The following is a 26,722-nucleotide window of genomic DNA, read 5'->3' on the forward strand; positions in this document are numbered from 1 at the left end:
ATCGACAGGCGGACTCTCAACCACTGCGCCACCAAGGAAGCCCGCGGCCATTCTTACAATCCACCATGACCATCTAGCTGAGTGCAATTGGGCAACACCCAGTATACCCATTTTGTTGTAATGTGAGTAAAAGTCTTTTGATGAATATCACGACAGATAATTTTGTCCTGATGAAGGGCTTCTCCACTCTGTAAGAGGTCGGGGCTGGGGTCCCAGGGAGCCAAGTCTTATCACCTTATATCCCTGTGAAACTGAGTATAAAACCTGCATATCCTAGGCACTGAAGAAATTATTATAGACGTGAACTAAAGTGAATTTTAAGCTAAGAACAATGTCATAGCTAAAGCATAGGAGTAAAAGGGAAAAAAGACTGTCATAAAACATTTTGAAAAGTCTTCCATATATGTTCATACATCATCTCATACATCATTCACATTTTTCAGTCATTTTGAACTCAGCAGTGTCAAACTGAGGCCTCTTGTTAGATGGATGACAAAGCCATTGGAGATAATTCTGACACTCTAATAACATAATTAGGCACCTGATCTGTAGGAGGGTGAGTCATCATGAGCCTCCCGACAGACCTGTGGGATGGGATAGAATGGCTCACCTTGGGAAGTGTGATGCACACGCCCACAATTCTATGGATGCGTGCTAGCTGAAGTGCTGAATTAACTTCCCCCATTGGAAGGCAAATGTGTGTATTTGATTATGGATGCTGCTTCCTTCCTTAGGGTTCTCAAAATGCCCTTCTGATTTTGCATCCATTGGGCAAAATACTTACTGACTTTGCTAGGACTGAGCTAAGCCTTAGGAACAATGAAACATACAGGGGTTTTTGCCTTGAAGAAGAAGGAAACTAACGATAGCTGATATATTGCTCTATGCTAGTCTCTTTGCATATGGTTTCTGCACAGCACTTACAACAGCCCAGTGAGGCTTTAATATTATAGATTACGAATTTGTTCTAAGTCTTTCACCAAATATATGGCAGAATCTTGATTCAACCCCTGGTCAACTTCAACCTACACACCCAGGCTCTTTCCAGGCTATAACAACAGGTTTCGTCCAGATATGCAAATATTCCATCAGTTTCGATTCTTCGTTAGAATACTAGACCACTACGACAGTTATTAAAGGAAAACCTCCCTTCCTTCCCCCAGTGAATCTCTCTTTAGATCCTATCTCTACACAATTGCGATTCCATGGGATGATGGGTTCATCAGACAACGTGGCCCTGGTGAATGAACTGCCTGTTCCTCAGGGTCAAGTCCCAAGTACATGCAGTAAAGAAGGAAATTAAAATGCATGGACGCTAAGTCAAACTCACCTCTGCTAGAAACAGTGCAGTTTCCAGATTAAGTTCTCCCTGATAAATCCAGCTCTTAACTCTTGTAGGACATACAAATTGTTTGTCACAATTGGGTGCATAATTTTATTACGTACTGTTCTGCAGTTAATTATTGATTCACTTGTGTTATTCTGGTGACCTCCGACTGTTTTAGTGTAAACTTGAGTGTAATTACCATGTTTTCTGTGTTGCAAGTACTCACATGTATGTGTGTATATGTGTGTGTACACAAATATGTGTATCTGTAGTTATTTATTTATTTTATAAACCATGGGCTGTTAACCAAATTTCACATCAAATATTTGCATATTCTCATGAATGATAATTTACATAGATTTAAAGTCAATTTAAATATGCCCAGAGCATTTTATTACACTTATTGATAAAATAGATTGTTAAGAAGTAAGCTAGTTGCCCGACAAGCCTCAAATGAGATACGGGAAAAGTTAGGGATTTTTGGGGTAACCCCAACAGTTTTCTCCTTTTAAATGAGGTTCTAGAACTGACGGGGATTTCCCTTCATAGATCATTCATTCATTCATTCATACAACTAAATAGTTCCAGAATGCTTACTGGATGCCAGATACCGTGTCAGGTATCAAGGACATAACTGGTATCAGAGCTCTCTATGGGTAGTTTCTATTAAGCTAAAAGGAAAATGCAATTTCATAGGAGAAAATATGTGGAAACTATCAAGATATTCCAAAGTCTAACAATAGCTGAATTAGGCTGATGCACAAACTTGGTTGTCCTGATTAAAAAAACTTGTTCCAGCTCCATCTGATTTCTATTTCAACCTCTTCCATGGACACAGATTGATTGAGGTTGGTCAGAGCTATTTAACTGTCACAGATCTACTAGAATTTTCTCTGTTTCTCTCCTTTTTTGTGTGTTAGGGGATTATGATGTAGATGGCTTGGAGGATAGAGACTGGAAAAGCCAGGATATTGAGCCTCCAAATTTTAGTGTGGGAAGTAAAGTTCCTCTGCGTTTAAATGAATTATTGGACAACCCAATGGCTTAGATCCAAAAATGGCCTGCTGGAGTGGAGGATAATCTCACATGGGTCATTACACTTCCAAGCGTTAAGCCTCAGAATGAGCATTAAATTAAAATTCCCTGCACCTAGTAGGCAGAACATTGTGATACTCAAAAGATGTGGAAGTGCTAAATGAATTCTGAGCAATAATATTATTACCACTGCATATTTATTGAGTTCAACAGGGTGCTAAGTACTGTACAGACAGATAATACAAGCAGCCTATACAGAAAAAAGCAACAGCAGTAGTCTTATAACAGTCTCCCATTCATCTGCTTTAGGAATAGACAGTGTAACTAGACTTGTTAGAAATAATCTCCTCTTTTCAAAAGTATCCTCAAGGTTGTCTATGCTTTTGTTTGCTTGGAAAGTGGCCGATTTTCCACAGTTACCATTTATGAATGTGGCCAAGTCTCCCAATTTCAAAATTACCACAAGAATGCTTCAGGCATTAAAATGAAGAACTTCATCCCCTTGCAACTGGAAATTACGAATGGAGCTTTCTGGGAAATCTTAAATCAGCTGTAAAATACAATATTATGTACCACTATGTTTTTTATTTGACTGGGGAAATATGCATTTTCAAAATTAATAATATTGCTCTTTTTAACTAGACTTCAGTTTTCTGAAAAAAAGAATACATTTGAATGCCAGAAGAATTTAAAAATTGATGAGTGAAAATATTCAAAGTTGAAGCATGAAGCAAATTTCCTTTTTTAACAAATCTAGACACAAATAGAGGAAAAGTTCAAGTACAGTGTACCCAATATGTACATGCAAGAAGCAATATGCATGTGGATGAGCCTCAAGAATAACTCTGCATACACAGAAACTAACTGAATTTCAGAATCCTAACTTTCTTTATTTAAATGCCAGCCCATCAGGGTTAGAAGAAGAAAAAATTAAGCACTTTAGAGAAAATGGGTTATAAACTGTCACTGTTGAGTTTAGTGTTCTGACAACTTTGAAAGTAACTATAATGCAATTTCTCAAGCTGGTAGCTAAAATAATGGAACAACTGAATGCCAATGAAATGTGTGACAATCAAGGAGAGAACAGAAAAGCAGTGGGAAAAATGCTTTTCCTCTGCTTATAATTCTTTGTGGTTTTGAACTCTTGCTCCAAACCTTGGCTATGGCAGTCAAAGGCAGCTCTCTTCTCAATGATTCACCTATCATTCCTGATCATATGAGCCTATGTCTGGGCCTACTTATCATTTCCAGTAGCTGTCCTTTCCACCAGCTTGCCTGCTTAATGTGCTATCAGGCTTCATGCCTGAACACCTGTGTGAAGTGGTAAGAAGTGTGTATAATGTCTCACGTAAATGGGTCAGATTTCAACCTTGTAGGCTGGGTCTGGCCTTTGGAAATGGTGTCTCCAGATAAAACCTTTATTAAACAAACATAGAATCCAGTGCATGCTGTCCTGCTGTTAAGTGACCCTAATGTGGACAATGTAATAAAGCTGAACTGTAGAGAAACATGATCCAGATACGTTTGTCTTAGCAACAGGCAACCTCATAGATTCTGCTTCCTTCTATGGTTTCTGAACTGGCCTTGCCACTTGTCAAATGACTAAAGTTATGTATCTATGTCATTAGAAATATCTGGGCACAGGCCTACGCAGCTTAAGCTCCTCACGGATAAGAACTAATTGTAACTGAGTTGAGATTCATTTTCTCCTTCCTCTGTCTAACCACAATAAAGAGGATGGAGAAAGAACATTTTTTTTTTTTCAATTCAACTCAACCCATACTTACTTGGGGTCTAATAAGTGTAACCTCAGTGCCAGGAGGAAAATTGAAATTGTCATTAAGGACTTTGTAATCTATGGTCTCATATCAGAGACATACTCATGAATGATATATTTCTTTCCATTTTTACCTTAAGAGGGGATATTTCATAGAAGTGTATTATTTTTCCTGCCCTCCCTCACTAAAAACCACACTTCAAGGTTGTCTGAAGGTGGAGTCTCCCTGGGTGCAAAGATGACTTATTCTTGGCATGTGCACCAGAGTCTTTCCAGAGTGCATTTTACTTACCAGCGCCAAGCTGAAACTGATGTGACATGTATAGGGGGTCAGGGCTGCCCTTCTTCCTACTAGTTCCCCTTGCATCATTTGATGGGATTTTGTTTTGAAGCACGGGAAGGCGTATGTACCCTCTCAAAGACATGTCAAGCCTCAGACACAGTTTGGTTTGGATCCTTTCCCTCTTTTGACACCACAGTTTGTCACCAGTAGAGAATGCAGACAGCCATGCCAAATGTGAATGTCGCCTGCATGCCCACATTTGGCAAATGTTTACCCAGATCTTCAATTTGGGATTTAAACAGTTCATCATCTAGTAGACGATATCTAAGGCCTGCTTAGCGCCAAAATTTTATGATTCTGTGGGATTTATTTGCACTTTTGTGAAAAGATGCTGACAATACATCATTTTGCCTTCACTGAGAAAATGTTATAAAGAAAAATATTAATCTACAGTGGAAGACATGGGGATAGTTCATGTTTGTGGAAAAAACGTTCAGAAGTATAACGTTACCTATTTAGTTTAGGTGTTCAGGTTTCTGATATAATTTTCCAAATGACATGAGTGAATATGCAGTAGTCCCTTTTTTTCAAGTGTTTTGGAGATATTTATGTAAAAATTTTCTTACACTGCGTACTTTTGCCCTCAGTAAGTGAATTCTATAAGGTAGGGTCTCACAACTTCAGCCAAGGGAAGGATTTTTGCTTATATTTGTGTGCAGGCTGGTCAAGTGCCTGAAACAATCTGCTAAGTGTTATTAGATCATGTCCAGGGTCTTTCTTTCAGTTGATCTACAAGCAGGAGGTTAAGGAAATGCCTGCTTGAAAGTGGGCTCCAAACCCACACTACAGAAGTGTTAATAAGAGAGCTAGGAGGCTAGGCTGTATCCATGAAGTCTTCCAGAATAAGTGATGATGGTCCATTACTTAAGGTCATTAAAAACCCTACCACAGACTGCTATTTAATGAGATCTCATGCAACCAAATAAAAAAGCCATACTGAATCTGAATTTTTAACATAAAAAATTTCCCACAATAAACTGATAAATGCAAAAAGGAGGTTATAAAACTATAGGTATAGTATGATTTCAATCTTTTTGACAAATTTTATGCAGGATTATATGTAATATATGAGCTTATACACATAAATGCAAAATAAAAGTTCCTAAAGTTTATACTCCAAAACCTAAAAAGTAAACATCATCTCATGGGGAAATTATGAATGCTACATTTTTCTCCTTTTTTGCTTATCTTTATCTCTCTTTTTTTAAAACAATGGAGGTGTATTATATATAACATGTTTCTGGTACATCATAGTTACATGTTTCTACTTATTCTGTAATTTGAAATAACTGTATTTAAAAAAGAAAATCCTACCATAGGCACTAAGTAATTTCTAAAAGAAAAGTTTTGAAATAAATTCTAATTTTCTCCCTTTCTCTGAAGTGTATAGACACATCCTTTAAACCATTAGAAACTGAGGTCACTCTTCCTTACATATGGATGTCCTTGTGATATGACAGGAACTTTTTTTTTTTTTTTTTTTTGCGGTAAGCGGGCCTCTCACTGTCGTGGCCTCTCCCGTTGCGGAGCACAGGCTCCGGACGCGCAGGCCCAGCGGCCATGGCTCACGGGCCCAGCCGCTCCGCGACATGTGGGATCCTCCCGGACCGGGACACGAACCCGTGTCCCCTGCATCGGCAGGTGGACTCTCAACCACTGCGACACCAGGGAAGCCCCGACAGGAACTTTTAAATGAGTTGCTCCTGGAAGCATCATTTTTGAAGACGGGTAAATGGTTTTGTGCATGTATCTAAGCACATATCATGAGTCTGTCACAGTCTTGCACAGAGAGACTTGTAATTCTTCATCCTGAGGTGGGGCAAGCATGTCCTGCTACCAGGGACAGACAGAACAATGTCTTCTATTGTAAAAATGCTAAATAAAAACCCCAACGTGTTCTCTAGCTGAAAGCACCTCTCTAATTCCCGGACACCACAAGAGTCTGTCTGCCATAGCCCTGTCTCCCTGCTGGCAATGCTATAATGTGCTTTAAACTTAATTTCAGCCTTTCTGACTTGATGGTAGTGATGGTAAAGGTGAGACTTTGCCAAACTTATTCACAATGGCAAAGAGGCTGCCCCACATTGAAAGAGAAAAATTCAGTCATCTGTTATCTGTGGAATACCAAAAGTTGCTTTCACAACACTCAATTTAAAGGCAACACAAGAGAAAATCAATTCCCTCTATACGGAGAAAGAAGACATTCTGCTTTTTCAGAACACAGGGCTTGATTGGTCAGAGGCCCCCTGCCCCGTGGGTACTAGTTTCTTAGCTTAAAAATGTCTTTGTGAAGCTTCTTAAGAGGGCTATTAATGAGTACTTATACATTAAAAAAAAATTGAGCTTTTCCTATTTCATTTGAAATAGTATCCTAAAAGTAGATTTTATCTCAATTACATATTAGCAAAGTATACCTTAGCATGGAACTTAGCCCCATGTCCAATTTAAAGATTTATTAGCATCTTTTAAAATGTATAGTGGCATGCCAAGAGTTATAACAGGGTACCTCATGAAAAGTCTTCCTTCTGAATTATGTATTTATGACCTCCTGAGGATGACAGATTTCAGGGAGGTAAATGTGATTTAAGAACTGCTTTTAGGCCCCAAACACGCACTGGGGTTTGCAAGAGGCCTCTGTACCGACTGGGATGCAGTGGGGTAAAGGCTTTTCCCTTCCTGCATGGCAGTTGGCACCACGGAGGGCCTGCCAACCTCTTGCCTAGGCACCTACTTTTGTGGGTTTCTGGGCAGTACAGATCACTGTAGCCTGGGAAGCATGGGTTATCTGGTTTGTAGATTTCCTGGAGCCCTAAACTTAAAGTTCAATCAATGTCCCTTGGGTGCCCATGATGTTCCAGGTATTGTTCTAGGTGCTGAGAGTACAAAGAGGGGCACTCCTTAGCTTGGCCCCCCATCCTACTGCTGGCCTTCGCCAAAGACAGGGCCAGGAAGGGAGACATTGCCGAATCTCTAGGGAGCCCGTCCTGCAGCTTGCTAACAGAGCTGAGATGGCCTGAAGGAGAGGCCGAACTTGAATCTACTAAGGGCAACGGATTTTGAATTATGGTATCTGTCACTGGGTATTAACTATGGTGTGGAAGACCTCTACCGAGAATCTCTTTCCTATTCATGATCAGTTTATTATTTCCACTCAATTGAGGTGTTGACATCTGAATGAAACAGGAAAATATTCCCACTATGCATTTGAATATTAACAGCTAAACACAATTTAAGGCCTTAAAGTCGCTATAATTCTGGGGAAAGCTTGGGAGTTAGTGATGAAGCTGGCTAGGCCTAGAGATGGCTAACCTGGAGAAATTAACTATCTGGGAATGCTACAGCTCTGCCATTTGAGCTAGGATGCCTTAGTCTCCCATCTCAGAGTTTGGCTTAGAAAGCCAGGGGACCTGCACATCATCCAGCAGAGCCCCAGTGACCTTCTTCATAGCCAGGCTAGACCCATGGTTGACTCCTTATTCTGCCTATCTTTGGAGAATGAGCTGTTCCAACTTAGATGGTCATAGTCCATTTAAATGGATGCTGGCAAATGGAAGATAATAAATCTCTGAAACTTTGGGCTTGTCTCCAGAAAAGGAAGGAAGAAATTAGTACTCTTTTGAGTGCACACCATATGCCAGGATCTAGGTACATTCATAGATGCTATCTTGCTAAAGTACTATAAATATATTCAACAACCATGAGCCAAACTATACATGCAATGCAATATAATGCACTATGTGTTCTGAATTCTGCCACAAGAAGACTGCTTCAGGAATTAAAAGGGAAGATTTTAAGCTTCTATTCATAATAGCTGACAAATATTAAACTCTTAATATGCACAATGTACATGCACCATGCCAATCCTCACAAAATCCTATGAAAAAAAAATTATTATTATTATCCCAATTTTACAGGTGGGGAAACTGAGGCTAGGTAGATTAAGAAAGGTTACGTGGCTAGTGAGTGGCTAGGCTTCTCTGTCTCCAAATCCTATGCTTTAACCACCTCTGTCTACATTTGTTGTACATGATTAGTTTGATGTAAACTTTAAGAGGACTACTATAATTAGGACATTGTTATGAGAGATGCCTTATTTCTCACTAAGTCAGATTAAATAATTGTGCAAAATACATCCAAAAAGATGAAATAACCAAATTTATTACAGGTTTTCTCAATTTTAGAGGAACTGTATTTGCTCCAACATACTGACCTATCTTCCTGGGCTCTGAAATCTGGGCCTCTCTTGACTTACCTTCCTTACAGTCATCTGTACCTTGCTTACAACCCTCTCAGCATTTCACTAAACCAGTCCTGCTGCAAAATAGATGAGGTTGGTAGCCCCTGATTTGCCATGAAAGCAAGTCACTTGAAAGGTCCCAAAACAACAGCTCATTTGAATAAAGCTGTCTGCGGCATGCAGGAAGCAAGCCAAAGTAGTTTTCCTTTTTATTAATAGAGGCAATTGAGTTGAAATCTCAAGTTCTGAACCTGCTGACACTCCATTTTTTATTTTCCCACAGACAGACTTAAAGTGCTCAGCTGGGTCATATATGGTGTTAGGCATGGGTATGGGTGGTTTCTAAAGCGCCCCAATGAAATCAGACTGGACGGATCATTCTGTAGCTCACAGAGTGTGTTGCACAAATAAACTAGAAAAGCAACACAGTGGGAGAAGAGGGAGAAGGAGCTAGGGAAGCAAACGGCAGAGGGTCAATTTACCATCTCGGCACTGTGGAGAAGCCAGTCTGGGCTTCCGGGCTGTATGGTTTGTTGGGAGTTCTCATTATTGTTCAGAGCCAGGCAGGAAATCTGAACCTCTTCTCTGAAATGGGATAAGCCATTTGTGTGATACCAGGCTTGCAAGGTAAGGGGTCCCACCACCGGCCCACAGGACCCAACCATCGCTTGCCCCTGAGGCTTGAAGGAAGCAGCAGCATGGCACCACATCAGGAAACCATTCCCAAGTGAAAACAAAAGCAGAGTCTTGGCTCCCTGCAGCCTGTGTGTGCAACTCAACAAGCTGTGATCTCACTGGAGCAATTATCTATCTGCCCGCACATCCCCAGTGAGCAGAGCGCAAAAGCCCGCTCATTTCCAGACTCAGCCACTGGCTGGAAGGACCATCCCAGGTCCAAGGGCACAGGTTTCATTCACTGTTGCTCTACTAATCAGAGTTCAGATTTAAGGGGAAACGAAACAAATGCAACCTTTCGCTAACAGGTAAATTAGAGGGTGGTTATTTATGGAATCAAAGATTTATTTCAGACGACTCTCCTAGCATATATAAGTGTTTGCCTGCAGGTTATGAACTTGGAGGCTAACCAGGGGCACAGACAAGCAAGGTTAAGAGGTGGAGAACTGCCAGGGGCAGACAAAGCAGACATGATGCCCAAGCAACTCTCTGTCACCCAAGGAGCCAAAGCAACGGCTCCCTCCTTCCCTCGGTTCACATGGAGGCTGAGTGGGAAGACGGCCCTCAGCTGAGATCCTAACCAACTCCGTACACTCTATCATTTCCAACCTCAACAGGCTCTCTTAAGACTTAGCCCTGAGCTCATCTCTTATTTTTTTATGGGCCCAAAGGGGCATGCTGTGAAAGAATGGGTGAAAAGATGGCAAGAAATTAATTGCATTCTACAATACACGTGAATTATTTCCCCTGTGAGATGATTACATATTATGAGGCAAGTAAGAAGTCTTCCTTTATATCAAATGTTGCAAAACAGGGGCTCACTGGCTTACAAAGTGTTATAAAGAAATGGAGGTGCCAAATTTGGTATGCAGATCTGATTTTGGTTTTGTTTTTGGAAAAAATGAGACTTTCTGGTAAAACTGGCTGCTTCATCTGCCACTGGCTGAACTTCTTTAGAAGGGGCAGGTGAGACCCACAGTTCTTCTCCTTTCCACCCTCACCAGCACACATACTGCTTCTCAGAATTACCTAACCAGCCCTGTGGGCATCTGGCAAACTGTTTTGAACAAACTATCTTAGAATTAATTTTTGCCTTGAAAAATTTGCTTGTGTGTCTGATTCAATATTTACTCTTCAGTCAATTGGGAAAATCAAGTGGTCCGTCTGCAATTCACACTGCTGGGGATGCTCTCACAAAAGATCATTCTTAAGGACCCACACGAACCTAGACTGCTCTGCAGGAATTGGAACGGCAACCCTTGCTTTTACCTCATATGCATGTGTGTGCACACACACACAGACATATACACCACCACCACCAATACTCCTTTTTAACTAGACTGGAGTGCCCAAGGCCATCCCTGCCTGGCTTGCTGGGGCACTGATAAGACATAATAATGACACTGATTTAGGAAACTCTACTGATGGGGAAGGGTTTGTTCCTGAGCAAGAATAATTCCTGTGGGTAAAGAGACAAGATTTCTGGGAAAGATGAGCTGGAAATGCTCCCTGAGGAGAGTGGAGGAAGCAGGCAGTCAGAAAGGCAGTTGCTTGAGCCTAGGGAAGCAGGAGAGGCCTTCTCTGAAGAATTTTCACTTGCAGGTTCTCCCCTCCTTGTAGTATGGAGTGTGGAACATGGAGATAATCATATTTAGATGGAGGTTTTAGCCTCCCACACTGTAAGTGTAGTTGCTCTGGTCCCTTAGTAAAGTCTAATGCATGTACGTAGCCTTGTAAGGTGGTGGTGTGAGAAGAGAGGGGCAGGAACAGGCAGTGAATGGTCTGGCCTGCTGTATGAGTTACTAGAGCTGCCATTACAATGGACTACAGACTGGGTGGCCTGAACAACAGAAATTTATTTTCTTACGATGCTGGAGGCTTAGGAGTGTTACCAAACCAAACTTGGGTCCGCTCACCTGTGCACAGTAAAGCCAATCTACTGACACCGGATTGTGGTGAAGGAAAATACAGCATTTATTGTAGGGTACCGAGCAAGGAGAACAGGCAGCTCATTCTCAAAAGACCCGGAACTCCTCAATGGCTTTCAGGGAAGAGATTTAAAGGCAGTGTGAAGGGGGGTGTGTGATCAGCTTGTGTACAATCTCGGATTGGTTGGCATCAAGGTGAAGTTTTAAGCATCATCAACTTTCTGGTTTCAACCAGTCTGGGGTCTACGTTCTTGCGGTCAGTGGTTTTCATCTGCCGGGGGTCTGTTTCCTGTAAAAACAACTTAGAAGTGAGTGTCAGGCCTTCATCTATATCTTTCAGGGAACTGGGAGTTTGGTGATTCTGCGGTGTGGCGGATTTATAGTCTAAATTGTTACCAGTTTCCCAGCCCAACAGCTCTTCTTTGTTTTTACCTCTTCACCTTTTCTAATCATTAGTGACTGAGTCAGCCTTTAGAGACTCAAGGGAGGCCTGGGAGACTAAAGCAAAAGCCTTTTCCTTCAAAGGACAGGGACACAGGGCCTTGCATAGTTTCAATTCCCCCTTTTCTTTGATACTCCTCAATCTTGAGGGGGACAGGTTCAAGAAAAGAAAGGGAGTAAAGATTTGGATAGAGAGGTTAATCATAAACCCAGCAGAGGAACTCAGTTTTAGGGGGACTCAGTCTCAGGAGTCTGAGGTGAAGGTATTAGCAGGGCTGGTTTCTTCTGAGGCCTCTCTCCTTGGCTTATAGATGGCCGTCTTCTCCCTGCGTCTGCACGTGGTCTTCCCTCTGGATGTGTCTGTGTCCAAATTTCCTCTTCTTGTAAAGACACCAGTCATACTGGATCACAGCTTACCCTAATGGCTTCATTTTAATTTAATTATTTCTTTAAAGACTCCAAATACAGTCACATTCTGGGGTACTGGGGGTTAGGGCTTCAACATACGAATTTTAAGTGGAATCTGAAGGGGATACAGTTCAGCCCATAACACCTGGTATACAGTCACTCTTCTGCTGGAGTCCTCTCAGATGGACTTTGTCCTGGAGCCTGGGCTGGGGCCCAGCAGCAGAGCCAGCCCCTGTCCAACGCTGGGCCTACTACTCTGAAGAGCAAACAGCTGAGGGTGTGGTAAAAGAACAGCCAAAGAGTGTAAGAGAAAACGTCCTCTTTCCCTACATGTGTATGCTGATCCTTGATGGGGGGACTGAGCTGAGCCTTGGGTAAATCTGTTATAAAACGAGAGTGGGAAAAGATGATTCCGTTTGCCACACTTTAACACACTGATGGAGGTACAGGTCTATATATGTTCTATAAGAAGAGGAAGACCTATACTGGACACTATTATGAAGTGACTGTGTGACCTTGGACCCATCTCTTCTCTTTTCTAGGTCTCACTTTCTGCATCTATATAATGGGAGAGAAGCAGTTTGGATGACCTGAATGAAGAACAGCCCCCTGATTCCAAGACAGCAGCTAACTGTAGTAGTTCATAAATAATCAGCAATGTAATCTCTGTGAATAGGCCTCAGCACGAAAGGCAAAGAAACAAACATCCAGTCGGAAAAACAGACTAACTCCAAAAACAGAACCTTGGTGCCTAGCCCAATACCAGGCTCAGAATAAGCCTTGAAGAAAGGAAAAAAAAAAAAAAGAGTGAGTTGCCATTAACTTCATCGAAGTTGATACAGCACAAACACGAACAACTAAGACTAGAGAAGGTACAGTTCTGGAAGTAAAGAATGGTAAGAGAGGGTTCTGGGGCTCTCTTGGGAGCTCTGGAAAACGGAAGTCACTATCACTCTCCTTTGGAGGCCCGTGCCTGCTACAGGTGCTGTTTTTGTGCATGGATACACATCTTTTCTTGAAGGCCTACTGGTACTTCCTGTGAAGTTTTTTGAGGGTTGCAGAAAAAAGAGCCTAATGAGAGAAACTGCCATTTCACTTGGAGATAAATTATCAAAATATGGACGGCTTAATGGGTTGAGATAGACCTGCAACTCTTCACCACCAGAAATTACCATCACCTCAAAAGCAGCTGCTTACTAAACTAAGAAACCACTAAGGATGTGCACTCACTAAAGAAATCAATTTGCATCCCAAGGCGAGAGGGAATGTTATATAAAAAACTTACCGAAGAGCAATATTTTTTTCCCCTCAGAAAATAAAACTATAAAAAGGGATGAGAATTTCAGACAGGAAGAAAAAATAGTCACAGGAGATGCACCTTACAGAGGACGATGGATGAGTATTCTAAAGAGACAGATACTAAATAATTTACATTCCTATAGATCTAGCATATTCCTCTGTAATGTGTTTTGTTATTTATGCCCACTGCACTATAAAATCTCACCACCTTCTCTGGGCTACTTCAAGATATACCCACACAGACAACATAATTTCTCATCCTCTGTCTTTATACTGGGCCTTGTCATCTTTTTTGATTTTCAAATAAAATACTCTCTCTGTTCTCTTTGGGAGACTTTTACCAGAACCATCTACCCCTGAACAGAGAAGCATTTCAAGATCAAAAGAGAGGCAAAATCATACTCTTTTAGCAAACAAGATAAAGATTCACACATAATTAGGCTGGGACTATAACATTATTTAAATGGATATAACTTTTAAGAATACTCAAACTGCTGTAAGCTCTTCAAACACTGGGGCCAGCTCTGAAAAAGAAATGGAACTGTAAAGGTGTTTATTGAGGACAAGGAGAGCAGGGAGGGGAAAGATAGTGGGGCAAACAATGGTTTAATAGAATAGTGTCCCTATGTGCCAGACCCTCTCTGTAGTTCATTGATGAAGTAGGGATTAGTAGCCCCATTTTACAGATGAGCAAATGGAGGATCAGAGATAATTTAATTTGGCAAAGCAGATGGAGAGAGACAGAACAGTCCATTCTTTCTGTCTCCAAGCCTATGTACTTTCCTGTATGCTAATACCCACCTCCGTGATCTCATCTAGGAGTAAAATAAAGGCCTCTTAGAGTAATCATTCATTCACACACCCTTTATTGAGTGTCCCCTGCTTTCCAGGTACTTAACTAGATGCTCTGAATAGAGAGGTGAGTAAGACAGTTGGTGCTGACAACACCCGCCACTGTCCCTGGAACACATTGTCTAACAGAGGTCATCCTGGGGACGTCTCACCTTTCATTTTTCTTTTTTTTCACGTTGAAATCTTTTATTTTGCTAAAATTTATGTATTTTGTAAAACGTATTTGCTAAACTAGAATATAACAGTCCACATTCTCTGGTTTCTAAACATTTAACCGCTGATGACTTCCATAAGATGTTGTTCTTCATAGTTCAGATGCCTGATCTGAACAAATGTGACTCCATATTGGATCAGTTTATTTTACTTTAACCTTTGTATTCTATTGCTTCTGCTACAAGTTTAGAATGTTGCCTTATAGACTGGAATATACAGGATAGCCCATTCTAAAGCCTCTGCCCTTTAAAGGTATAACACTTCTCCATTCATATAGAGATAAAGTTGCAGAACAGAGAATAACATTTGTCTTGTTGGAGGAACATCATGTCTCTTGATTCATTGGCCTGTCATGCAGTGAGCAGTAGGAACTTGGACTCGGTAACAATTTCATATGCTCTTTACACCAACCCCATGTTAGAAACCATTATCCGCTCTTTACAGATGAAGGAAAGGGGTTCAGAGAGTTGAGAGCCTGTCTAAGTTCTGTGAGCAGTGCCCGCATATAACCTCAGGCCTGCCTGAATGGAACATCCATGCTTTCCCACACCACTTCCGCCCACTATCTTGATAAATCAAGTTTCATGCCCGTAAGGAGATTAAATCTAGTAGGTGAGGAAACAATCTATACAAGTGATTATAACATAAGAAAGAATTAGTGCATTTATTCCCTTATTTCACAACTGCCTTCTCTGTTAATGAGATAATCAGGGCTAAAGTCACAACCACGAAGCTAAAATGTTAATTCACTGTTTAGTTTATGCATCATTTTCAACTTTGTGCATCTATTTGCTAGAATTAGCCTTCTACCTCCACTGTGATCATAACTGGCCATCAAGGAATGTGTATGACTTTGAATAAATGAGCTGAAAATTCCATATTTTTGCACTTCATGGTAGGGAGAAAAGATCAGGCCAATATTTTCACATAACAGATTTCCAAATTAGGCAAGAAGTAACACTTAGAATTCACCAGAGAAATATAAGCTGTACTTGTGAAGTTTTCTGTAGTCCTTTGCTGCTCTTGTTTCTTTAGCAAGCTCCTTAGATTCTGATAATGACAATCTCTTCTTGTAGTCACAGATTTGAGATGAATGTTCTACAGACTCCAAAACCCTTACAGCGCATACAGTCAAGCTAAATATCTGAAATTAATGTACAGGCAGAGTACCCGCAGTATACAATTGACGTGCTTTCCATCGTGAGGATAGCAAACTATAAACAAATCATTAATGTCCTCCTGGCTACCTATGCAGAAGTGTACCTGCCAGGTCAGCTTCTAAATGGATCCTTTCAAGAAGAGTCCATTTTATTTGATTGGGAAGGAGAGATATGCAATAGAACCAGAAGGTTAATGTGAGTTTAAAAGGGTTATCTTGGCAATTAAAGGCTCTCCAGGAGGTTAATTACCCACACCCAGCACTTACAACTCACAAAATGTGTCAGCAGTTACAAAAATTTGTGTACAGCAGAGAACTCTCTTCTGCACTCTGAATGATATTATTTTACTCACTTTTTTTGCAGGGCTGAGTTAAAGCAATATTCTGTCCATGATCCATTCAGAAAAAAGAAATGAATGCCATTCAAATGCTCACAGCAATGTTATACAGAAAAGAAAAACAATGTGTCTAAGAACTGTACAATTTGGAAAGTGAGAGCAAGACTGTAAGTGAGAGAAAGAGAAGAAGAGGAGAGACAGAAAGAGTAGGAGATAGAGATTCAAGTGGTTTTTGAAAACCTTAGCAGGGTAGTTTACCAAATGAAAGAGCATCTGTGATGGTGAATCCTGGCATGTGGGCAGAGCTGGGGGGCGAGTTAGTATAATTCAGATGACCTGTAGGTGTTTAAATCTCTACCCTGGAAACTTCAGAAAACCCATATCTGCTTGTTAGCTAGAATCATGATGGGATTTGTATTAGACCCTCAGCCAAGTCACCGTCATCTTTCACCTGGGTCCCTCTCAAAGCACCCCCCTCCCAGTCCTCCTGCTACTGAAGCCCTGTCCCAGCCCGATTCTGCTCAGAAGAACCGCCAGTGATCTCTCACTCTGCAATCTTATCATGCCCCGACCCACCCTGCTTACTGGCTTTCCAATGTACTTGGGAGAAAATTCAGAATCCTTACTACAGCCCTATTTGCTTTTTCCAACTTATTTCCTACCACCTCTATGGCCCTCTAACTTTATACTCAATCACACTGGTCTGGGCTCTGTTTCTCCAACAGAACCTTGGCTTCATGTCACCAGATGTCACCTCCTCAAAGAGGCCCTCCTAACCGCTCCATTGAAGGTTGCCTATCACCCCCTCATTTTCAAGCACTATTATGGAACCTTCTTTGAGTGGTCTCAGAGAGCTTGTGTCTGAAGTGACAGCATGTATTCATTGATCACGTGTCTCCCCATCCTTCCTGTGCATTCTGTATCCCTGAGACGTAGCTCAGTCCTGGGGACACGGGCTGAGTCCAGTGGTTGCTGCCTGTGGCTCCTTCAGCCCTGCAGTTGCCTGGAGCTACTGTCTGTCTTGGAGTGTGGAGATGAACCTGAATCTGTAGGAGAGTTCAGGTATTGTGACACCATAGGATAATAAAACCACAACGATTCTAACTACATTTTACTGAGCACCTATGTTGTCCAAAGGACCAAAGTGTTGAGTGAGTATTCATGTAAGTCTGTAAAGGATGTGAAACTGTTAAGGATTCTTTTGGGAAGTGTATTCAAATGCCTGGAAAACACTTTTGCCTCTTTTCCCTAGAGTCACACTCTGCACGCCCCCAAACACCTCCAGAACACCACCTTTCCAGGGACAAGGCAGTAAGTGATCTCAGGCAGCTCCCCCAGCTAATGAGACACCCTCCCTTTTCCCTGCTGGGAGGTAATAGGTTCAACTACCTGAGAACATAGCCTCTCCAGGAGGGCTGGACACTGCTGGAAAGGAAAGAAGCCCATGAATATCACATAAGGCGTTTTTATTCTGGCAAACTGACTCTAATTCTGGACCAGGTATGTAGCCCATTAGGATGATTTTGAAAAAGAATTAAAATAATTATTTTTCGGCAGCCTGGAGTCTTTCATCTTTATGTGATGGTAGCAATGTTTTAAAAGGCTTAACACAGGGCTGCATAATAATAATAATCCTTTATTATGTGTAATGCTTTAGGAGTTTTAAAAATACTTTGATATAAAATATCAGGTTTGATCCTAATAGAGATCCTTTGAGGTATATGGAGTAGCAATTATTTGCCACACTGAAGTCCAGGGCAATTAAACAGCTTCCAAGGCTCCAACCTAATCATGGCAGGGAAGCCCTAGGACCCAAGGCACTGATTGCTAGTCCAGTGTTCTTTAAATAAATCATTACTGGTGAACTGACTTAAAGGGGAACATCAGAAGAGATTTGAGGTGTGTGTGAGTGTGTATAGGACCTGTGGATTCCAGTGAGTGGTTCTTGGGACTGACAGATCATTTTAGCAGCATGGACACAATAAAACAAAGCTCTACCTTCTAAGCATTGTCATCCGCTCGGTATCAGACTGTCACACTTAAATCACAGCGTCATACATACTACCCAGGCTTCAAGCTTCCCAATAAAGATACTCGATATGTATGGAAAGAATGTTCCACAAGACTCTTTCATATCTATTTTCTCATCCCTGGTCCTTTTCCTCCAGAAATAATGCTCTTATAGTTTTTATTGCTGTTGTTTCTGTCTTAATGAATTATAGGAACACATTTTATGGTTTCAGAAACAGTCTTCTCAGGCAGTGAATCAACTGGCAGCTTTCTCTTTCTCAGTCCTCTCCCGAGAAAAGAAATGAGGGACTGAGCAGCGCACTTCTTCACAAAGGATGTACTTCACTTTAACGGCGGCACTTCGGCCCGCTCTCTTTTTACCCCTGAGGCCATGATGGCTTACAGGGTTTGGCTCCTGAACTTTCTTTTCCAGTTATTGACAAAGGGGCACAAAGTCGATACATCTGCTTGCTTTCAGGAAATGCAAAGTCCCCACCCTGCCATCTACTCTCTGCACACAGGAGTGCATTCAGAGGAATGCACCAGAAATCTCCAACTTCAGAACCAACCAGCCCAAGAGAAACAGCCACATTTTGCAACCCACTGTTCACCAACATTAAAGTTCCACTTCCCGTAGAAGGTTAAAGCAGTTGAGGAAAAGGCACTTTTAATGAATACCAGCTCCCTCTAGGCGCTTACCTCCAGAAAATGTTCTGCCTGCTGTTCTCGATCCAATTTCCTTGAAGTTGTTGTAATCAGACCTGTGTAGAAATGAGAATATTTGACTTTTAAATATCTGGGGCAAGCAGCTTACTGAGTGTGGGAAGCAAGTCCAGTTAAAAGAAAAGCAAAAGCAATGGGAGACAGTATAACTGGCCAGTCCTTAGTGACAGTCAGATGGTCTCAGAATTATTCTTCAAACAAAATAAAATTTACAAAGAAAACTTGAAAAATTTGTCTCTCGGTTCTGCTTACCGCCCATGAGGTATTTTCATCCTTTTGGGGATATGAAACCTCACTAAAGAACCATTGTTTTTCTGATAATGAGGAACTTCAATGATTCATTTGCATATGACTGATATTCTACCATAGGAACCTTATTAAAAATTTTAAGAGTTCTTGAACAATTAATAGGTTGTTGAAGCTGATTAGATTCAGGCTATAAAACAGAACTTTTCTTATTTAACATTTTTCTGCTTATATAATCTTTCTGGTTATACTTGACAGAAAAGTTTATTTCTGTAATAACTACTTGTACACATAATTAGTTCAAATATAATATCTCATATACAGAAGATCTCATACTGTAGTTTTATCACTTTGTATTATTTGTTTAAATCTTTACACAAAATAAGTTCCACATGGGAAATATCTATCTTTCCTATGAATGGCATTTCCCATAAATGAATCACCCCTTTGAGTATAAAGGCAAAGAAAAGGGAAGGAGAAGACAAAACCGTCAAGGATACCCAATTTGTCTTTTGAAAGTTTTATTATGATTATTGTCAAATGGCAATTAGGAGGTCAAATTTACATGCTATTTCTTGATTCTTCAGTGCCCCTGAAGATAAGAGACTATGGATTGGGCTGCTTTCATGGCATATGCTGATTGACATGAGATAACAGTGAAATCACATGAAAAGCTCACTCCCAATGCTGGTGAGGTACATGAAATATAGAAACGGTATTTTATCAAAATCTGCTGAGGTGGGCTTCCCTGGTGGTGCAGTGGTTGAGAGTCCACCTGCCGATGCCGGGGACACGGGTTCGTGACCCGGTCCGGGAGGATCCCACGTGCCGCGGAGCGGCTGGGCCCGTGAGCCATGGCCGCCGAGCCTGCGCGTCCGGAGCCTGTGCTCCGCAACGGGAGAGGCCACAGCAGTGAGAGGCCCGCGTACCGCAAAAAAAAAAAAAAAAAAAAAGTTCCCTTGCCAGCATGATATGATTTTAGCCCAAGATAATTTTTTTTTTAATGAAAGCAACGGCCATCCTCATTCTCCTTACGTATAAAAAATCTGAGAGGGCTCCTCCTCTTATCATTATCTTTGTTCTGCCAAAGGGTGTTGTTTGGGGATGGTTCCACTGTCCTCCTCAGGCCCTAAATCCTCATCTGCGCTTCCTAAATAGAGACTCTTGTTCATAGAAAATCTGCCCCCACTCTCACTGTTCCATCTCATAATCCCCTCTCACTTTCTGTGCTCACGTTTTTGTTTTCAGGTAGTAGGTGGGAGTAAGACTACCAGAGGTTAGATGGCTCCACATGGCCTTCAAAATAAAATCCCACTGCAGGTAGCATGGCTATTTACAAGCTGACCCTGAGACAGGAGGGAAGGGCACAGGGCACAACCGTTAAAAGAATGACATAGCCACTGAGGATATAACAAAACTGGTTAGAACCGATTAGGCCCAAGATGGCGGAAGATTAGACTTCCAGTAGACCTTGAGCCTCATTATATGCTCATTGTAATACATTAGTATTAGCTAAATGACTCACCCACAGGCACCATGACAGTTCTGAGGCTAACCTTAAAAGGCCAAATAGTGAGTGGTGCCCAGTTCCTGGGAAGCCCCGCCCCTTCCCTGTAAGAGTTGGAATAATCCTCCCACTTGTTAGCCTATGAAATTACTCAGCCTGTAAAAATTAACCACCCCATATTTCAGGCCACTCTTGCCTTTTGAAAAGTACTGCATTCTGTCTATGGAATGTGTATCTCCCTAAATACACCTTCTTTCCCACTTAGTTCTTGGGGCAGAGCCCCCTTGCCAGCCCACTTGTATCCCTCAAAAGCATCCTATATTAATAAATCTACTTCTTACCTATCACTTCGCCTCTCGCTGAATTCCTTCTGTGCAGAGACATGAACAGCCTGAGCTTTAGTAAGTCCTGACCCCAGGTGAGTGATTTTAACTAAAAGACAGTGGGTTCGAGTCCCAGCCCGTGGGTTCAAGTCCCAATCTGAGTTTTGGCTGGGTTCGAATCCCATCTGAGGTGCGATTGGGTTCCAGCCCCAATCTGACGTGTGTGGTTTCAAACCCACTCTTCTCCACTCTCATCTGTCCACACTCCCCATGGGAGGGAAACCCATGTTCCCATTGCATAAATGATCTGCCTTTCCGTGAATGCTTTCTGGAATGTGCCCCACCCATCCACAGATTTTTCAAATTTAGCTCAGGTGTTAGCTCAGGTGTTGGAGAGGTGCCCCTCTCTCCCAGGGTTAAGGGTCCACCTGATACGTACGAACAGAATGAGTATACTCCACCACAGTATCATTCTTGGCCTTTTACTGCAATCCTTTGCTCATACGTCTGTATTTTACTGCTAGAGAGGTTGACAGAGTGACTTCATGGGAAAGACCTGCCTTCCGATTCAGAAGCCCTGTGGTCCACCTAAGCCCCTGGCCTAAAACAAAACAGGAAATTCATTAAGGATCAGTTGACAAAAGTTGCTGTAGGAAAGATGGATTATTCATATTCTAATCTTCAGTTTTGCTACGGACAGACTTAGAAAGTGTTTGTTTAGGAGGGTATTATTTTGTGTGTGGGGAGAGTATCTGTGGATGGGGAGGGAGTGTGTGCCTTTGGTATTCATTTAAACCATTTCCTAAATTCCTCTATGTGAACGGCACAGTGCTAGGCACCTCTGAACTATTGTCAGAGATGACAGAGAGAAGACCGTTCTCAAGAGTTTCAAGGGAGAGAATCGGTAACTTCCCTTCCCTAGCTGCCCATCAGAACCTCCCGGGAAACTCAGAAAAACGGAGATCCTGTGCCCCACTCCATCCCTCATTTACTGTGTCTAAATCTCCTGGGATGATGCCTTGAGATGGTCCTCTGATTCTAAGAGGAGGCTTTCTGCAATCCCACTATCCTTTGTTGAATCTCGCTATGACTTTTTATTGACATGAATTTTTCTGCCCATCCAAGAATGAAATACACCTGAGAAGCTTTAGCATCTGGATCAGACCTTGGGCTCAGTGTGCGTGTGCGTGTGAGTGTGCGTGTGTGTGTGTATGTGTGTGTTGGGGGGGTGAGCGGGGGGCGGGGTGGAGATGTGTGAATGCACTGGTGGGTAAGGTGATAAAGGAGGACTAAAGAGGAGCCTGCTCTCTGAGTCATATTGACTAAGGGTCAGCTTGGTCACACCAGGGAGCATCTAAAGCACAAATCTGACGCCTTCATTTTCAGGCCATGCTATCTCAGAAGATCATATGTCACGGTGGCTCTTTCCAAGTGAGATGTGAGTGTGTTCTCGAAACGGGGTGGGAGGCTTTCACAGACCTCACCACCTCTTCAGGGGGCATCCTCTGTTAGAGGTCACAATGGGAATGAGAAATACTTGTTATCTGGAGGCTATAAACGGGTGAAACGGCTGTCAGCCTCTGCTCTTGTTCGCCTGCTGCTCTTCCAGGAACAAAAGACCAGGAACCCTTTTGCCCTCTGTCTGCACTCCCCCCCCCGCCCCCCCCCCCGCCCCGCCCCGCCGTAGGATCTCGTGTCATTTCAGGTCCTCCTTGCCCAGGTCATGCAGCCACAGCCCATTGTGGTGCTGAGGAAGGAGGTCAGCTTCCTCTCCCGATTATCCTGAGGGTAATTCTTTAGGAAAGCCACTTCTTTTCACAATGCCCATGTATAAGTGGGAGAGCAGTGTGGCTCCCTTCCATCTGCCTACCTCCCCCAGGATGTGCTTTTCACCTATTTATCAGCCAACAGGAAAGAAGACAGGCTTCCTGAAAAGTCTGAAACAACATACACATCAGTGAACCTGGAGCTGTGAGAAAGCCAAGGAGTTTCTGTTTGTGGAGGAAAGGTAAGGAAACCTCTGCAGGTCTCACTTCTCTGGGTTTCTATCACCTTTATTTTCACAGATCTAAAGTAAAAGGCAGGGGAAAAAATCGAAGTCAAAAGTGAAAATCAGTAGGTAAATGGGACAAGTTGGGGCAAGGGACAGAGAGTGACTTCTAAGGGGTACAAGGTTTCTTCTGGGGCTGATGAAAATGCTCTAAAATTACAGATTATGGTGATGGTTGCATAGTTCCGTAAGTATTCTGAAAACCACTGAATTGTATGCTTTAAACAGGTGATTGTTATTGTATGTAAATTATGTATCAGTAAAGCCATTTAAAAATCAGTAGGAGATCACAAACTCTGCCTTTTAGATTTGAACACGTCTTTCATGTTTGGAGGAGACAGATCTTTTCTTTTTTTTAAAATTCAACCTGCTTTTTAAAATTAATTTATTTATTTTAAATTTTTGGCTGCGTTGGGTCTTTGTTCCTGCGCACAGGCTTTCTCTAGTTGCGGCGAGCCGGGGCTACTCTTCGGTGCGGTGTGCGGGCTTCTCACTGCAGTGGCTTCTCTTGCTGCGGAGCACGGGCTCTAGGTACCCGGGCTTCAGTTGTTGTGGCACGTGGGCTCAGTAGTTGTGGCTCACAGGCTTTAGAGCGCAGGCTCAGTAGTTATGGTGCACGGGCTTGGTTGCTCTGCGGCATGTGGGATCTTCCCTGACCAGGGCTCGAACCCGTGTCCCCTGCATCAGCAGGCGGATTCTTAACCACTGCGTAACCAGGGAAGTCCCTAGAGGAGACGGATCTTTAAAAATACTTAAACGGTTGAATGACTAAGTGAAATAAGCCAGGCAAAGAAAGACAAACACTGTACGATATCTCTTACATGTGGAATCTAAAAAATACAACCAACTAGTGAATACAACAAAAAAGAAGCAGACTCGTAGATACAGAGAGCACACTAGTGGTTACCAGTGGGGAGAGGGGAGTTGGGAGGGGCAAAATAGGAGCAGGGGATTAAGAGGTACAAACTATTAGGTAAAAAATAAACTACAAAGATATATCATACAACATGGGCAATATAGCCAATATTTTCTAATAACTGTAACTGGAGTATAACCTTTAAAAATTGAGAATCCCTATATTGTATACCTGTAACTTATATAATATTGAACATCAACTACACTTCAAATAAAAAATAAATTTAAAAATACTTAAATGATTGAATGAATGAATGAATGAGTTAATTTAGGAATCTGGTAGGAAGAGGGGCTGGAATGGATAGAGCCATCAGGCTTGTCCATGGGGAATCTAGAACATAAAAATAATGAAAAGTACATTTTGGGTTAAAGTCACAACTGGTAGTTATTTGCACTGAACATAAACCTTGTTTTCAAGACAGGGCCAGCTAAACTAAGAAGAGGCGAAAGCTTTCTTCCTTCTAAAGTTGTGTACTTAGGATGAGCTATGGCGCTTCAGCTGCACGGTGTGTTTTACAGTCAGACAGGAATGAAGTGAGCCATCCCTCCCGGTCCAGAGGAATCAGTCAAAATTGCCAAAGCTGCATCTTCCTTTCTAAACAACTTTGTTGTAGGTGAATGCAGTTGGGTCTTAGAACAGGGCAGAAACTGTAACAGAGCAATCTCCCTCTTCAACTGCTCTGATTCATCACTGTGGAAGGCACCCTCATCCTGAAATCTTTGCAAGAGAGAGGCGTATACATCACACATGTAACTGTAGACCCACTGGGCACAGTAAATTGGGGACTGACGTGATGAAATTGAATTTCAAAAATAAATCACAGGCAAGCTTTTGAATGTGGTTTGGAGATACAAACAAACACATCATTTGATATAATTACATATGCAAACCTCCAATTTAGGAGGGGAATTACGCCAGTCCTAAGTGAATGATACTCAGTAAAGAGGAGGGGAGAGCATATGGCTGGAACCGTGCAATTACTTTAAAAAGGACTGTTTGTGATTTTTTTTGTTGTGGAAATGGGGTAATCTAACGACCTTTCTGATAAACAGTCTGAGCATGAAAATGTGGCTGCCTTTTCAAAAAAGAACTCAAAATGTTCTATGTAGTTATGGTCAGAGAAGTGATACTTGTAAGGATGACATCTTTCCCCTGCTTTTCCGGCCTGTGGGTGTCCTGGGTCTCAGCTGTGTAATCTATTTCCATGACACTGACATTTCCTTTAAGTACTGCTTGAAGCAGTGTAGGTCTTAGCTGTTTCAGCATAATTTTCCAGGACTGTTGGAAACTGAGTTTGGTATTACAAATACAAATGGAGTATCAGCCCTGTGAGCTACAATTAGTGCTTACTCTCTGTCTTTTTTCTTATTCAATTTCGTCTGCTTACCATTTCTCCATGCCTACCCTGGCTATCTGGTAAACCCTCTCACCATCCTTCCAGATAGTTCAAATGTCACCTATCTGCAAAGCCTTCTCTGACCTTTCCTCCTCTAGCATGTGGTAAGTAACTCATCTATTGTTTGGATCTCTTTCTAGACCACAGTTTCAGGAAGGCTTTGGGTGGTTCACCAGTTGAGCTCAGGACCCTCCATCAGTGCCTATTATGTTTGTTGAATACAACAGTACTACTAGTACAGCACCCAATATTTGGCTCTAATTATTTGTTAAAGAGTCAATTTTCCCTAACAGGATATAAGTAAAGGTAGTAAATAGATCTTATTCATCTCATGTCTCTGGCATTTAACATAGAACCTGGTACATTGAGGGTATCAAGCAAAACTTGTTTGAATGAGGGTGACATGGATGCAGTCTCTCAGAACTCTCAATATTGTTTTGTTTTTCTTTTTTTAAAATAAATGTATTTATTTATTTATTTTTGGCCGTGTTGGGTCTTTGTTGCGGTGCGCGGGCTTCTCATCGTGGTGGCGTCTCTTGTTGCAGAGCACGGGCTCTAGGCATGCGGGCTCCAGTAGTTGTGGCACGTGGGCTCAGTAGTTGTGGCTCCCAGGCTCTGGAGCGCAGGCTCAGTAGTTGTGGTGCACAGTCTTAGTTGCTCCGAGGCATGTGGGATCATCCCAGACCAGGGCTTGAACCCGTGTTCCCTGCATTGGCAGGTAGATTCTTTTTTTTTTTTAACATCTTTATTGGAGTATAATTGCTTTACAATGTTGTGTTAGTTTCTGCTGTATAAAAAAGTGAATCAGCTCTATGTATACATATATCCCCATATCCCCTCCCTCTTGTGTTTCCCTCCCACCCTCCCTATCCCACCCCACTAGGTGGTCACAAAGGACCTAGCTGATCTCCCTGTGTTATGCAGCTGCTGCCCACTAGCTATCTATTTTACATTTGGTAGTGTATATATGTCAATGCTACTCTCTCACTTCATCCCAGGGTACACTTCCCCCTCCCCATGTCCTCAAGTCCATTCTCTACGTCCACATCATATCCCTTCCCTCTTGTGTTTCCCTCCCACCCTCCCTATCCCACCCCACTAGGTGGTCACAAAGGACCTAGCTGATCTCCCTGTGTTATGCAGCTGCTGCCCACTAGCTATCTATTTTACATTTGGTAGTGTATATATGTCAATGCTACTCTCTCACTTCATCCCAGGGTACACTTCCCCCTCCCCATGTCCTCAAGTCCATTCTCTACGTCCACATCATTATTCCTGTCCTGCTCCTAGGTTCATCAGAACCATCTTTTTTTTTTTTTTTTTTTAGATTCCATATATATGTGTTAGCGTACGGTATTTGTTTTTCTCTTTCTGACTTACTTCACTCTGTATGACACACTCTAGGTCCATCCACCTCACTACAAATAGTTCAATTTTGTTTCTTTTTATGGCTGAGTAATATTCCATTGTATATATGTGCCACATCTTCCTTATCCATTCATCTGTTGATGGACACTTA

The 26,722-nt window shown here is 42.1% G+C and overlaps 1 protein-coding gene across 4 annotated transcripts in view; it reads right to left on the reverse strand.

Moving 5' to 3' along the window:
* The window catches only part of FAT3 (FAT atypical cadherin 3), a 583,627-nt gene that overhangs the window by 191,356 nt on the left and 365,549 nt on the right, over positions 1-26,722 (reverse strand). For all 4 annotated transcript variants that reach the window (XM_055091680.1, XM_055091681.1, XM_028501477.2 and 1 more), the window contains exon 3: positions 18,742-18,803. In XM_055091680.1, the coding sequence (XP_054947655.1) occupies positions 18,742-18,803 (62 nt within the window). The remainder of the gene's footprint in view (positions 1-18,741; positions 18,804-26,722) is intronic.

The sequence above is a fragment of the Physeter macrocephalus genome, chromosome 16 (genome assembly GCF_002837175.3).
Source record: "Physeter macrocephalus isolate SW-GA chromosome 16, ASM283717v5, whole genome shotgun sequence".
NCBI classification, from domain to species: domain Eukaryota; kingdom Metazoa; phylum Chordata; class Mammalia; order Artiodactyla; family Physeteridae; genus Physeter; species Physeter macrocephalus.